Source organism: Poecilia latipinna, unplaced genomic scaffold (genome assembly GCF_001443285.1).
Source record: "Poecilia latipinna isolate Pla-1442-1.1 unplaced genomic scaffold, P_latipinna-1.0 Scaffold2456, whole genome shotgun sequence".
NCBI classification, from domain to species: domain Eukaryota; kingdom Metazoa; phylum Chordata; class Actinopteri; order Cyprinodontiformes; family Poeciliidae; genus Poecilia; species Poecilia latipinna.
This window is the reverse complement of record NW_015115072.1, coordinates 96,126-112,277: the sequence shown is the minus strand read 5'-3', so window position 1 is coordinate 112,277 and position 16,152 is coordinate 96,126. Positions and strand designations below refer to the sequence as shown.

General features: G+C 37.8%; 1 protein-coding gene across 1 annotated transcript in view; it reads left to right on the top strand.

The window, feature by feature from the left end:
- ap2b1 (adaptor related protein complex 2 subunit beta 1) overlaps window positions 1-16,152 on the top strand; it is a 40,104-nt gene that overhangs the window by 11,968 nt on the left and 11,984 nt on the right. Inside the window, exons 6-19 of the mRNA XM_015019603.1 lie at window positions 121-380; window positions 510-700; window positions 2,137-2,358; window positions 3,814-3,934; window positions 4,278-4,373; window positions 5,728-5,843; window positions 5,922-6,087; window positions 6,305-6,403; window positions 7,276-7,535; window positions 8,248-8,440; window positions 10,284-10,325; window positions 10,935-11,087; window positions 12,634-12,779; window positions 12,884-13,013. Of these exons, the coding sequence (XP_014875089.1) occupies window positions 121-380; window positions 510-700; window positions 2,137-2,358; window positions 3,814-3,934; window positions 4,278-4,373; window positions 5,728-5,843; window positions 5,922-6,087; window positions 6,305-6,403; window positions 7,276-7,535; window positions 8,248-8,440; window positions 10,284-10,325; window positions 10,935-11,087; window positions 12,634-12,779; window positions 12,884-13,013 (2,195 nt within the window). The remainder of the gene's footprint in view (window positions 1-120; window positions 381-509; window positions 701-2,136; window positions 2,359-3,813; window positions 3,935-4,277; window positions 4,374-5,727; window positions 5,844-5,921; window positions 6,088-6,304; window positions 6,404-7,275; window positions 7,536-8,247; window positions 8,441-10,283; window positions 10,326-10,934; window positions 11,088-12,633; window positions 12,780-12,883; window positions 13,014-16,152) is intronic.

Sequence of the window (16,152 nt, the reverse complement as noted above, 5' to 3'; positions counted from 1 at the left end):
GCCTCGGTGTAATTTTCATTACTTTTCTTACTTAATGGAAACACCACAATTGAGATTTTTTTTTTTTTTACATTAGCAAAATATCGACTGTTTTGTGCACATGTCGTGTGAGCAAATGAGATTTCTTTTCACAGGACTGTGAGGACCCCAACCCTCTGATCCGGGCCCTGGCTGTCCGCACCATGGGCTGCATACGGGTGGACAAGATCACAGAGTACTTGTGTGAGCCGCTAAGGAAGTGTCTGAAGGATGAGGACCCATATGTGAGGAAGACAGCAGCTGTTTGTGTGGCAAAGCTGCATGACATCAATGCCCAGATGGTGGAAGATCAGGGTTTCCTGGACTCTCTGAGGGATCTCATCGCTGACTCAAACCCCATGGTTGGCCTTCTTTTATTTTACTTCATAGATAGACTTAGGACTACATTTTCTTTGTGCCCAGTCAAATAAAGTTGTTTAAATTTCATTTATGAAATACTGTGTTTTACAAGCTTGACTGTCATCCCACAGGTTGTTGCCAATGCAGTTGCTGCTTTGTCTGAGATCAGCGAGTCTCACCCCAACAGCAATTTGCTGGACCTGAACCCCCAGAACATCAACAAGCTACTGACGGCCCTCAACGAATGCACAGAGTGGGGACAGATTTTCATCCTAGACTGCCTGTCCAACTACAACCCCAAGGATGACCGAGAGGCTCAGAGGTAGAGATCCTGAAATCCTTAAAGGGGACCTATTGTCCAAAATTCACATTTTGGACATTTGGGTTTCTGCTGCTTCTGGAAACAGCAGAAACGCTTAAAAAAAACCAGTCATTTTTTTGGCAATAAACTCCTTTTGAACTGCACAGCCCGACCCAGACTTGCCTGGTTTGAAACTGGGCTGAGCGTTTTTGCATTAGCACTTCCAGCCCAGTCCCACCCAGCTCCCTGGAACCTAGAGAGCTGCGGTTCCAACCGGCCCGGCCAGACAGTTCTCGTTTGGAGTTAGCTGTTGATTACTGCGTTGGCTGCGGGGGCAGGACAGAGACAAGTTGTCTTCCAGATCTCTGGGTCAGAGGAGCATTTTTTCTTTTTGATTTTCTCAATGTGTCATTTTAACATGCAGCATCAAAATATTCTCGTCATCATCTATTCTTACCTGTAAGTTTTTAAATGATAATAATAACATATTCAATTGCATTTTTCTTTCGGTTAATATAACATTCAAGAAGTTGAATTTAGGATCCACATGACGCCATCAGATCAAGCAGATAAATATATATAACTTTTTCCCACAGTTGGGGAGAAAGAAAAAACGTACACTGACATTGGTCCCACTAACAGCATATAAATGATAAAATTCAATGATGCAGCTAAATTATGAGCTGTTTATCTGCAGTAGCCTGAATGTATGTAATCTCATAACTTCCTGGTCTGCATCGGCTGTACATAGTCAAATATCTCAGAGTTTTGAAGTTGATCTGGAGGATGAATCTGCGCTCTGTGATACACTGGGATTACAAGCGCACTTAAGCTAAACATTTTAATGGTAAATGTAAATAACATTTTTTCAAATGATGAGAAGTCGGCAAGGCTCTGACAAAGTGATTTTTGCATCTCACGTTGCCTGATTGGGGGAAATCCCGCAAGCCCCACAGTGCAAAAAGAGCTCGAGCAACCCAAGTAGAGCTGGGTTTATGGCTGTATGTGCTGTACAATGGCTGCTGGAAACCACAGGAGTTTTATTGACTTATCATCCAGAGAACACTTTCTGCATTCTTGTAGGTTGTGAAGGAGGCTCCACTTCTGCTTTTCAAAGATGTATGGTTGTATAATTGCGCATCTGTTTGGGTAGGCGTGGCCAGCAGCAGCTTATTTGGATTTAAAGTGACAAGAGGCCCCAAAACAACTCATTTTGAAAGGACCTCAAAATAGGCAGAACTGACCCAACTGAAATCTGATTATCTGAGAATGATTTTGTGCAAAAAATGTAATGAACATGTGTTGTACAGCCCATAGACATATCCTAACCAGTTCAAGCAAGCCTAGTAGGCCCCCTTTAACTTAATCCATATTTAGTAAAGATTGGTTTTGAGCGAAACTATGCCTCTTTCCTCTCTGAACTCATGCTGAGATTCTTCCTCTGTTGTGTCTCAAAGCATCTGTGAGCGTGTCACTCCTCGACTGTCTCACGCCAACTCAGCAGTGGTTCTGTCCGCTGTCAAGGTCCTGATGAAGTTCTTGGAGCTCCTGCCAAAGGACTCGGACTACTACAACACATTACTGAAGAAGCTGTCTCCGCCACTCGTTACTCTGCTGTCTGGAGAGCCAGAGGTCCAGTATGTGGCTCTGAGGAACATCAACCTGATTGTTCAGAAAAGGTATGAGATCGACATGGCTGTTTGCGCTTGATACATTTTAGGGTGGAAAACATTAATCTGATTAATTGCAATAATTTAATTATTGAAATCATAGTCGACTAATTTAGTTGACATATATGGCATATATGAAAACTATGTATATTTTGCACTTAAGTTTTAAAAAAAAGAAAGAAAACAAAGAAAACTTTTCTATAAATATGTTCTACCCAGAGGTCCTCAAGTGGCAGTTTTAGCTTCATCTGGTTAAAAAAGTTTTTTAAAAATTGTATTAAGCTCATTTTGCTATCTGGTTATTAATCAGTTTATCCAAAAATAATCAATAAATGAGCTCTACACTGTATTGATAAGTTAAGCAGAATGAACTGAGCTTTTCATGTGTTATTGTTAATATTTTTAGCTGCAGATGCTCCTTTGCTACAGATGACCAAGCGTTCACTAAAGGAATACCGTGTTATTGCATTTTAGGCAACAAAATGTTTACTTTCTAATTAAAAAAGTAATTGAATTATTTATGTACATCTTTTAATGTTTTTCCAGCATTTTATAAAAAGGCTTAAGTGGTTAAATGAAAAATCTGCAGAATGTGCCCATTTTTTACCCCATTAATTTATGACTAAAATAATCACTAGTTGCATCCCTACTGCTTTTTGAGATTAAGTCTCTCAACATGAGCACAGATTTCCCACACACCTTTGAAAACATAAGGCACTTTTCCACTACACCACCTCTAACTGGTACAGTTCTGGTCCACCTCGGCGAAGATTAATTTTCCATTAGCAAATCTGGCACAGCTCTGCCTGGTTCTTCTCAGATTTTGGTCTCTACTTCAGGGGTAGTACCAGCAGCACAGACCAGGGTACGGCATTGTTTGACTGCTGGCCGCATTCACTGATTGGATTTATGTCATTGAAAAAGCATACAACATAATTATGAGTGTAATTATGAGTTTAATCATGAGCATCTCCAGAAACACATGCGTAAACTCTCTGATGGAGCTGCTGTTTTGCACAGACAGTGTGAAACACTGGAACGACGTAATATTAGCTTGTGATGTGAATTTTATTTTTCCTTTGGGTTAAAAAAAAGTAAAGTGGCTACTAGTTTTCATCTAGTGAGGAACAGAGCGTCTGATGGAAAAGCTCACTACCGGGGTAGAACAGAGCCTCACATTAACCGGTTAGTGCACAACTTGACAGTGGAAAAGTGCTTATATTAAATTTAAGTGTTAGAGTTAATAAAGTGAGTACAAAGGAAAAAAAATGTTTGTGGTATTCAAAAGTATTCTTCTTCCATCGTTTAAGTTCTAAGTTGTTTTATGTTCTATCATAAATTTGTAGCTTCTGTTTTCATGATGAACTTTTGTTTTTATTTTTTAAAATAAACAAGAAAACTTCCAACAGGGCCGTGTGTGTGTGTGTGTGTGTGTGTGTGTGTGTGTGTGTTGTTTCCTTGCAGACCTGAGATCCTAAAGCAGGAGATTAAAGTGTTCTTTGTCAAGTATAACGACCCGATTTATGTGAAGCTGGAGAAACTGGACATCATGATCCGCTTGGCCTCTCAGGCCAACATTGCCCAGGTAGGTTCCATGTACAAAACACATTATTGTTGTTATTTAATGGCAGGCTCTATTTTCAAAATAAAAATAAAAAAATAAACGATTGTGAAAAGCAGTTGGACATTACTGACCTTCTTTAATATTGTCCAACAAAAAATTTCACTGACCTGCTTCTCCTTTAACTTTGCAAACATATACTGCCAATTTCCACAAGAAAAATCTTGAAAATACAATCCATGCTGCCATTTTTTTCAGTGCTTACGCAGAAGTGATATTTTGATTAGTTTAATAAAAATGTGTTTTTTTTGTATTGCTTTTGCTCCATGTATATGGTGGGAGTGATATATGTTTTGGACCCTTACAGGTTTTGGCTGAACTGAAGGAATATGCCACAGAGGTAGATGTTGACTTTGTGCGTAAGGCAGTACGAGCCATCGGACGTTGTGCCATCAAAGTGGAGGTGAGGACTGACTGCTGTCACTTGATCTATTTTTTTTTTCTGAGAAGCCACCAGAATCAAATAATTACTAGCTTAACAGGCACTGACTTGTCTGTTAAAACCTCAGAAATCCAATCTTCTTCTGGTCAGTGAATTCTGAAGCACCAACAGGTCTTGGTGACAGTGACTTTCTTTTATGTTGGGATTATTAGTGAGGGCTGGAAGGCTGACATTGTATAGATAATTTTTAAAAACATAAGGAGACACACTAAAAGGTGGAAAACTACTTTCTATGGTGGTGTGCCAGCTGTCCAAGACACTACTGAGAGCTAGACGCCAACAGATAATTCAAAGGCTGCAGCAAAGTTGCTCTGTTTTGTCTCTCTTGCTTTATTTAGCGGCTTTTTGGTAATACACACAAACATCAAGTTAAAGGGCGTTACTTATTCTAACCACTTTAATCACTAACATTCAATGCTAAAATTGGCATTAATGGCAACTCCATGATGATTTTAGGACTGGGCAATATGACTTAATGATCGAAATTCAGATTTTTTTTTTCCCCGATTTCTTTTCTAAAAAAAGACATCATAGAAAATATTTGTAAAAAGTATCTTTTATTTTAATCATCCCTTCTGGTAGTTGTGCGATGGAGTATTCCATCACACAGTCATGATATTTGCAGTTTTTAATTAGAAAAAAGCTTGGTTATCAGGATCTGCGGTGAGCAGCTCAGTTGGTGTAGTTCTGTCTTCGAAATAGACCCACCATCATTTCAATGTTACTGACAATAATCTGATGCTGATGTGTTAAAAGATTAAATATAATCTCAGGAATTTATGCCAAAGTTTACACAACATTCGTCATTTTAATTTTTTGTGTTGACGTTCTCAGAAACTTGTTACTTCATTTTGGCAATATTACGATTTTATTCTGGTAATATTGTGACTTTATTCTCATCATTAAAAAAAACTTTGCCTGGTTTTATTATTCTGTAGAGTTCACCTGTATTCAACATCCAAATAAATAGAAGCTGTAAAACATGCTTGTGGGCACACTGACCAGTCCACTCCTATGGAAACCCAAGGAGTGCATCGGTGAAAGAAAAATCCAGATTTTCCTGAAATTAAATCTTCAAAAATCAAATATTTTATTCGTCGAGAGAATTTATTTATTGCCCAGGATTATCTTGTCTTTGTTTTTAAAATAACAAACAAGGCTAACAGATAATAAATACTCCAGTAAGATTCTTTTAGTAGATGTATTTGTCTGGCCATGGCTGAAAGCTCTGAAGTGGACTCACTGAAAGGATCTATTGTTGTAAGTTAGTATGATCCTTTTGTACTGAGGATGAGTGTGTCTTTTGTTTCTGTAGCAATCGGCTGAGCGCTGTGTCAGCACTCTGCTGGACCTGATCCAGACAAAGGTCAACTACGTGGTTCAGGAGGCTATTGTGGTCATCAGGGACATTTTCCGCAAGTACCCTAACAAGTATGTGGGAACACCCTGGCTTACATCACCTGTCCAGTTATCTTTACGTCTAACCACCGAGATGCTGCTGTTCTTTAGATATGAGAGCATCATCGCCACGCTGTGCGAGAACCTGGACTCCCTGGATGAACCCGATGCTCGAGGTGCCATGATCTGGATCGTCGGAGAGTACGCCGAGAGGATCGACAATGCTGACGAATTGCTCGAGAGCTTCCTCGAGGGTTTCCACGACGAGAGCACTCAGGTGAGTTGATTAAAAAGAACGGATGTACAGGTTCTTGTGAACTCTGCTTTCATCTCCTTGAATGGCCCAAAAACTAACTCAGATAATTGTCGTGAAAGTTAACATGTTTACTAACCCTTTCAAAAGAAATCAATGCATCTCGCTGTTTACATTCTGCATAAATTCCCTGCTTTCCATTACACCTATACACAGTTTGTTTCTTTGTCTTGCTTTGCAGGTACAACTCACTCTTTTGACTGCCATTGTGAAGCTGTTCCTGAAGAAACCATCAGAAACTCAGGAGCTGGTGCAGCAGGTCCTCAGCCTGGCCACTCAGGTTAGTGCTGTTTGTGTTACAAAAGTCAGTTCTACAGAAATTAAATGGATTATTCCCTTCATAAAACTACTTTTGGTAATTCTAACTGACCTAAAACAAGAGAAATTTGTTCCGTTTTATTTACAGACAGTGAGAATAAAAGATGTGCTTGTCTTTTTGCTTAGTGTATGTAAACTTCAGGTTTCAACTGTATGTATGATTTCAACTTTAGGAGAACTGCTTATTTAGATTTGTGACTATGAAGTAGTTTTGTGTACACAAAACAGTTACTTTAAAAAATGTCTTGTTTTTGTTATTTCCAATATGAAATGGAACAGGAAATAAATATTTTTCCCCTATTTGTGTTTGAGTTTTATCTTTCATTCTATGAACCACTTATAAACAACAGACTTTCACACCTGCTTCACAGAATATATTTGAGTCAAGACTTCTCTATTATGGGGGAAAATCATTATCACAATTTTTTCACTGCAAAAAATAACAGTAAACCCATATTAAACCTTTGTGAATGTGTTCTTGGTGAACTCAGAAGTGATGCTCAGAAATCTCCCCTGTCTGGTTTGTCCAGCCTCCAGTCTGAACAGGTCAGGTCACATCAGACAGACCAGAATCTGAAATGACCAGTGCTGTCTGTGAAACTGTTTCTTTATTGTAAAAGTCTTTGAAAAGGTTGAGAACCTCTTTCCAACTTCACAGATTACTAGGTCAAATCCACACATTAACAAAATTCATAAAATTAGATGATTTTTAACATTTGCATGCTGTGGAAATATGAAATGTGGCATTAATATTTTTCATATAAAAATGCAAATCTTATCACCTGCACAGTCTTACATTGAGATTTATTTCAGTTTTTTTCTTTCCCCCATCAGGACTCTGACAACCCAGACCTCCGTGACAGAGGCTATATTTACTGGCGCCTGCTGTCGACTGACCCTGTGACGGCCAAAGAGGTGGTGCTGTCAGAAAAGCCCCTGATCTCGGAGGAGACTGACTTGATTGAGCCCACGCTGCTGGACGAGCTGATCTGCCACATCGGCTCCCTGGCCTCAGTCTATCACAAGCCGCCCAGCGCCTTTGTGGAGGGAAGTCATGGAATCCACCGGAAGCACCTTCCTGTCCAGCACAGCAGGTCAAACACAGAAAAACCTGAATAATTTACAAAGATCTTAGTGTTGCTTTATTGGTTATTTTTCTAACGTGAAGGCCTTAAAATATCTTAAATTGATTATAGAAAATGTAAGTTGGCCTTAAAAACAGTAATCACGGGTCTTAAATTTCATTGTGGCAGGACTATTTAATATTATATATTCTATGCAGGTTTTATGAGACTTTTTAATCAGACAAAAGCTGTAGTCGTGCACAGACATCTTCACTCACTGCGTTCTTTGATTCAGTTTGGTTAAGGTTACTGCTAACGAGCTGCTAATACTTCTTGCTATCCAGTTTGCTTGCTAACTAGCTGGCAAGCAAACAAGTCATTAGCACCTAACATATGGCTCATTACCAGTTAGCATATGGCTTTCGAGGTAGCTAGATAACTAGAAAGCCATATGCCATTTTCATGATGTGAGAAGCACACAGTTGCTCCCAAGAGCCACAAAAATACCCCAGAAAGTTCACAGTTTTGGTCCCCTGAATGTCTTTGATACATCTGTTGTGATGTGTGAACATTTTATTCTTGATGGTCTTAAAAAGATCTTAAGTCCTAAACTTTAGTTGGTGAAGCCTGCATAAACCGTGTTCTATATATTCAGCCTTGAGTCAGAGACTTCACTGATATTTTGAGTGAAAGAAGTTTAAATGTACCATCTCTAACCTCTTCTCCACTTCCTCCTGAACAGTATTGATACAGGCGAGAGCCCTGTGAGCGGAGGTCCAGCTGCCGCCATGGACCAGCCACATGTGATTCCTAGCCAGGGTGACCTTCTGGGTGACCTGCTAAACCTTGACCTGGGCCCTCCTGTCAATGTTCCCCAAGTCTCCTCCATGCAGATGGGTGCAGTGGACCTGCTGGGTGGAGGCCTGGACAGCTTGGTGAGATCAGTCGCACAAATAAGTTACTTTTCCACCACCTGCATGGCTGCAATGTACCACTTTGATTTTACTGTTGAACATAAAAACTGCCTTTTTGGTGTTAATACTTTTATGAAGTTTATTAGTTCATGATGGGGTCCAGTTGTAAAATTGGATGGATTTCAGTAAATTACAATTTCACTGAAAAGTTTAAGTAATATAATACAGAAAGTGTAAGCTATTATGGATTCATTGCACACAGATTAATGTTTCAAGGGTTTATTAATGTTAACATTGCTACAGCTAATGAAAACACCAGTTTTGTTTCACTGAAAATTTTCAAACCATTACTTTAGACCAGCAGTGGGTAATCCTGGTCCTGGAGGGCCGGCGTCCTGCAGCTCTTAGACGTCTCCCTGGTCCAACACACTTGAATCCAACAGCTGAATCTCCTCCTCAGTGCAGTCAGGTTCTCCAGTCCTGCTAACGACCTCATTATTTGACTCAGGTGTGTTGAAGTTGAGACACATCTAAAAGTTGCAGGAGACCCTCCAGGCCTGGAGTTGCCCAGCCCTGCTGTAGACCAATAGAGATAATTTATTTTTAATATAAAATGTTATGGCCATGTAAAAAGTATGGTCTACAACTATGTTTTTACAACATCCACAACAAGGTTAAGCCACAAAAATCTTATTGCTAAGGAAAATGGCTGTTCAGAGTTATTGATCCAGGCATATTAACCACTTGTAGGAAGTAGTTGGACTACATGTCCAAGACGGCCTATGGATCATATTGGAAGGGCTTCGCCCTCGTCTTGTGGTTGGAATTATACCTAATTATGCCTAAATTAGCACAATTACATAGTAAATAATTAAATTCATAGTGTTTTGTATTCAGTTCAATAATATGTTAAATTGTTATTGTCAGCAAATCAAATAACCACTTTTGCTTTTATAATTTTAAATAAATTAATATAGTAGGCAGTAAATGGGAAGTTGAGTGAAAGGGGGAAAAAATGCATAAAATTTCGTTCTAATTGTATGACTGTTTATTAATTTTTTTTCTTCCACACAACTTTTCAACAGCATGCTTAGATAAAACTGTCTGAAAATCCATCTTATTTAGCAATGAGCCCTTTGTGAACATTGTGGATGACAGTCTGCTGCACATCAATGTTCTGGAATCAGACATTTTTTTTCATTAATCTGATGTACTTAAATGTTCTGAGAAGCTATAATTGATGTTTTTGTTAGCTGTAAGCCCTAATTATCAGAAATGTAAATATTACTCTGCTCATAATGAATAGTTTTACTTTTATGAATTTTATAGAATATATTTTTTTTAAATATTACTTTTTTTGGTAACACTTTCTTTGAAGGGGGTTGAATAAGACTGTCATGACACTGTCATAAACATGTCATAACACAAGTCATGAACATGAATAAGCCTTCATGAATATAACACAAAGTCACAGAGTGAAGTAAATATTCATGAAGGCTTATTCATGTTCATGACAGGTGTTATGTCATGTTTATGACAGTGTCATGACAGTCTTATTCAACCCCCTTCAAATAAAGTGTTACCCTTTTTTTAAAAAATACAAGAGTGACATTGGTTCATAAATTAAGGCTATTTTTAGTCTCAGTTTTACATTTAACATCTCAGAATGTCTAGAGGTCTTGGTAATTGTCTTACAGATTTATTATTGAGGTATTTTCCCAGACAGTGAGGGGCTGCTCTTGATGGCTTGCGGTTGCTAAGAAGGTCTCTGTTTCTGTCTTTGTGTGTGTGTGTGTGTGTGTGTTCGGTCTTTCTCTGATGTTTGGATGCTGTCTTTGGGGGCGTCTCCTCTTCTCTCCCATAGCTTGGGGGAGACCTGGGCGGAGGTGTTGGGGGAAGTCCAGCAGTAAGTTAAGCCCTTCTGTTCGGCCATCTTGCTGCATGCTTCTTGAACTAAACTCTCACTGCACTCTTCACGCTTTCATTGCTTCACACCTGTGTGCACAGCTTGAAAATGGCTTGTTTTGAATCATTTTGGCCTATTTTAAAACAAAATTTATGACTTTTATTTCAGTCTTATGATCCCAGTGGGTTTGTATTTTTATATTTTATACTGTTGAATATATTGTTTACTAGCATTAGATCAGTTTATGAAAACTCTTCATTAATGCTAAATTGAGTTGGGTTATGGATTTTGTGTTATTGAATAATTTGAAGTAAATGTTTTATGATTCATGGGCTAAAATACTAAGATGCACATAAAAGGTGTTTCTCTCAATTAATTTAGGTCTGCTTTTATTTTTGCTTTGGCTGAGTGTTCAAATATTATTTCCATATAATCATGCTTTCTTTTGCCAGTGACCTAACATCTAACATTCTTTGTGTGATTTATTTATGTTTTCTTCTTGGGCTTTTGGCATATTTTTGGTGAAACTGCATAGGAAGCTTACTGACATGGTTTTAACTAGAACAGTGTGTTTTCAGTGTTTGTGCTATTGTCTCGGAACTCCTTCAGGTGGGACAAAACTTCATTCCGTCATCCGTCCCCAGCACTTTTGCTCCGTCACCAACTCCTGCTCCTCCAGCAGTCAGCAGTGGCCTCAATGACCTTTTTGAGCTTTCCACAGGCATGGCCATCGCCACCGGAGGCTTCGTAGCCCCAAAAGCAGTGAGTACACACAACTTTATCGCACATGCATCGATCCAAGTGACAATATAGTGTCAAATTAAACCGAGATTATTCATGCTAAAAGGATTTGAAACATTTTTTCTAGCTAGATTTATTTTGTTAATGTTATATTACATGGTTGGTTTCATTTCTGTAGAAATCAATGAATGTTTTGGATTGAATTTGGTTTTGTACTTAAAGCTGCGGTATGTAAATTTTGTAAAAATATGTTTTTTGCATACGTCACTGTTTGGACAGTATAACATGAGACACATGATACGAAAAAAAGTCAAGCTCCTCTGCCTCATCCCTGTGATTCTACTGCCACTTGCAGATAAACATCACTCAGTCAGAAACAACCAGTCAGAGCTAGGAGAAGGGTCTGAGCACTGTCATCATGATCACATATGTGTTGCGCAATGTGCTTATGGCAGAGAAACAACTTATAACAGGAAAACTGTATAACCGCTGTCATCAGCGGCCATGCTAACTGTCTGTGCTGTGGGGAATGAGCAGTTGCACAGAAAAGAGCAAGGCAGAGGGTGTGAGCAACGCTTACCAGAGGATGATTGACACTGTTGGTCTGGACAATATGGTTGAAAAATGTATCATGATATAAGTGAACTGCATGGCCTACGGGGGGTTACATATCAGTGGTTAAAGAGTTATTTGAGTAACAGATTAAAATATGAATCGTATGATTCATATTTCATATGAATTGATAGTGATATATTGAGTTTTTTTTTTTTTTTTTTTGAATATCTGAAATACTGCTAAACTGGTCGCGTGACCTTTCCTGTTTTATCCACAGAGCCTACTTCAGGCATAGTTTATTTCTAAGCAGTTATGAGGAAACCTTAAACTACAGCTGCTCAAGTTACTCAACATTTGTTGCTCGGTAACCAAATAGTGAGTTAGTGAGTTAGTTGATGTCACCAACCTAGCTTAGTTGGTCGTGAGTTTCAGCAGCTTTAGTCTTTCCTCTGTCTACATCCTCCACATTGCTTTCCAGTTCTGGATCAGGGTTCTGTGAATATTCTATATATTGAATATTCTATCAGACATATTATCTATTGATACTGATCATCTGCCTAGCATGATATGTATCAGTGATATGAATAGAATTGATTTATTGTCCAGCTCTAACCCACTTTCATTTCTACTGATTTGATATTAATCATACTTGAATGCTGCTGGATTTTTGTTGGAGTAAGTCATGGAGTCTTCCAAATCTAGTAAAGATTAATAAAATGTGTAAAATATGAAGCCCAAAAATGATAGTTTTTCTGGAGTAAAAACTGTAGAAACATCTGACTTTTTGAATGTGTCTATTCAGCGAAGGATAAACGTAAGACACAAAGTATTACACAGCTTGGTTGGTAGGGAGGGTGCACCATGTGCTAAGGCTATATTCCTCTATACAGTCTTTTTCCTGCATGTCTTCCCCTTCTCTCTTCTCTCTCCACCTTCTTTCATGTCAAATTGCCATTAAATAAATGTCACTAGTGCCAAAAAAATCTTTAAACCAAAAACTGCTTTTTACCAGGTGTGGCTTCCTGCAGTAAAAGCCAAGGGACTAGAAATCTCTGGAACATTCTCCCGCCGCCAGGGCCACATGTACATGGACATGTCGTTCACCAACAAGGCACTGCAGCACATGAATGACTTTGCCGTCCAGTTCAACAAAAACAGGTTTGTGAACTGGAGGAGAGGAATTTTCAGGCACTAATTCACAAATGTTTGTGGGAAAGTTGCAGCTGAATAGCACCAGGTTTAGATTTCTATTCTCGTTGCAGTTTTGGTGTGATTCCCACCAGTCCTCTGCCCATTCACACTCCACTGATGCCCAATCAGAGTATCGAGGTCTCCCTGCCTGTTAACACCATTGGACCTGTTATGAAAATGGATCCGCTCAATAATCTGCAGGTACAGGAGCATGTCCTCATAAATGCTGTTTGATCACTATCAAGTGACTTTTGGTTGATCATCATTTAGATCAGGGATGTCAAACTCATTTTCATTTTGGACCATGTCAGGATAGTGAATGTTCTCATGGGGTGGTTGTGCCAAAATTTATTGATAGAACCCACTAACAAACTGCTGAAATATTAATAAGTTTTTGATTATTAGTTCTTAGAAATAGGACATACAATTCAAATGTGAACTGTATGGCCTACGGTGGGTTACATATCGGTGGTTAAAGAGTTATTTGAGTAACAGATTAAAATATGTACAAATTAACAACACAAAGTCACAGAGTGAAGTAGTTTTAAATGTGGTCTTCCTCAAGGCTCAGTCCTAGGACCTAAATTATTTAAACTTTACTTAAATGATATTTTTGCAGTATCCAATATTTTTAAGTTTATAATGTTTGCTGACAATACAAATGTATTTTTTTCTGGAAAAAATATGGATGAAATAATAAAAGATTTAGTAAATGTTAAAGGCCTGCATATTATATATTCCTCTTTGATTTTGCCTTATTTGTCTTGCTCAGAAATCTGGGGAAATGCAAGTAAAACAAACATTGATAAATTAGTTAAGTTGCAAAAAAACAACCTCTAAGGCTTTTTTTTTTTTTTCACGGTATAAGGTGGGGTACCGTGAACCAACTGATAAACTCTTCATTCAAAGTAATATATTAAAATTTAAAGGTACTGTTTATATAAAAATACTGGAAATAATGTATAAAGCATTGAACAAAAGTCTTCCTTCTGGTATTCAGAAATTATTTAAATTGAGAGAGAATAAATATAATTTGCGAGGTTTTTTTTATCTTTGAATGTGCAAAAGAGAAGAGACAGGTAAAGTCTAGATGTGTTTCAGTTATTAGTGTGAAACTGGAATGAATTGAATGATGATTTTAAATTATGTCCTTTCTTGGTGACCTTTAAAAGAGCTCTAAAATTTAAATGATAACAATTTACACTGTAATGTAGATTTATATATGCATACATATGCTTAAGGAGATATCTTGGTAGGGTGTTGGGTATAAAATAGGGTAGGCAAGAATAAGCTTGGCTTCAGCCTGTTCCTTTTATGTTAAATTATGGGCTTCTTTATTGTTTTATTGTTTTTTTTGTTGTTGTTCTTTCCTGTGTTTAATGTGGACAATTTACCAAAAATAAAGTGATTGGTAAAAAAAATAAATAAATAAAATGGTAATCATTTCACATCTTCAGTCCCACCAGGGTTATACAATTGCTTTTGTGATTTTTTTTTTCTATCAAAATCACAGATTTTGTGGCGTTAACTTAAAAATATTTGAAGGCAATTTTGTAAAATTCAAGCTTATGTATGATGTTAAATGTGACTCTTTTTTTTTCTTTCTCACCATGTCTATTACACACTGTAACTTGACAACAAGTGAGGCTAAGGCAGTGTTGTAAAAGTAAGAAATGGTGCCACCTACTGGTGGAAGTTAGCAGTCACGTAAATCTAATGTTTTTGATAATTTTTGGGGAAGATTTGCAATAAACTTACTTATATGCATTAGCATGAAAATATGCGGGGTTTGTTGATTTTTGCAAAAAATTTCCACAGTCGCAGAATCGCGACAAACTGGAGGGACCTAGTGATGTTAACATGACGTCTACAGTCTAAATCAGTGTTTCTCAACCTTTTTGGGGCCAGCGCCCCTCTATCCATTATCCAGGTCCCTTACCGCCCATCATAGAAATTCTAGCTACTTTGCACTGAATATTATTTTATTCTTAATATTACTGTCACTGTTGATGTTTTGATTTTTATGGTTGTTTCTGGAGTTATCGTCAAAAATAATTTCCCAGAGAACAAAAAAGCCATGGGAATAGAAATTATTTTCACAGGCGTCTAAGAAAAATGCAATAGATATTTAACTTAAAATCGGTAGGCCTAACATCAGCCAATAAGAGTAGAAAAATATTCTTATTCTGTGCCATTTTCTAGTTGTTAAATATTCCACAAAATGACCAGATAAAAAAATGTACAACATGCCATTTTAAACTTTAAACTATTTGCAAAAAGACTGAGCTCTGCAACATTAAAACGTGGACAGAACTCCAACTATGTCAATCATAGCTCTTCTTGTCTCCAATGTTTCTCATCAGAGTATCATCCAAAAAATTTCATACACGGCACTTACTGTGTAAACCAGAGCTTTCAGTGGGAAAACAAAAGTTCCAGATCGTTTTAATGTCATACAAATATGAGACAGAAACATGGATTATGTCTTTATATAGACCTGTCTATTGATTTATAGATTAATGGTTCGTTGCTCCGTTCTATGTCACGGCTCTCCTGTTTCAGAGTTTTGCACAACGTGCGCATCGTCTTTTTTTTTTTTTTTTTTTTTTCCCATAAGGCGCGGAGCGGTCGGGAAGTGCATATCGATGGAGAAAAACAGACTGACTCCGGTATTGTGATCATTAAAATTCAAAAGTGCTGTGGTGCTACGGTTTCATACCATATCACTAACAGAACCAATGTTAACTCTATAAAATGAACGCTCTCTATCGAGGCTTTTTTAATACAAGTTGCTGCTTTGACATGATCACAGCACTGACAAAACAAAAGTACAAAAATCCTGAATAAGACATAAAATATTTGACATAGATGGAATGTCAGAATCCCACCTAAACAGTTCTTAGAATGGGATAGATCATTAGCGAGGTATTTGTTTTCAGGGTAAAAAGGCCAGAATTAAGTTTAGAACTCTACAACTAAAAAAAGAAAAGGGTGGAATTGGCCTTCCCTGTTTACAGGAATACTAACATGCAGCCCAGCTAAGACCTTTAGTCTGTCTGTGTTCACCATCATACACTGCAGCATGGAAGGAAATAGAAGGAACGGCGATAAAAGGAATCCCAATAACAGCCCTACTTAGTAATTATAAATTACAGGAAGAACAGCAGATCCCAGAAGACTCCATAACAGGAAGTGTTCTCAAGTCCTGGCAGGAATTGGCTAAAATTTGCAGAATAGGAGATGCATCTAAAATTATGAGGTGTGTGCCTATGATTCAGATTTTGCACCAGATAGAATTGATAACAGATTCAAGTTATGGATCTCAAAAGGATTAACTACC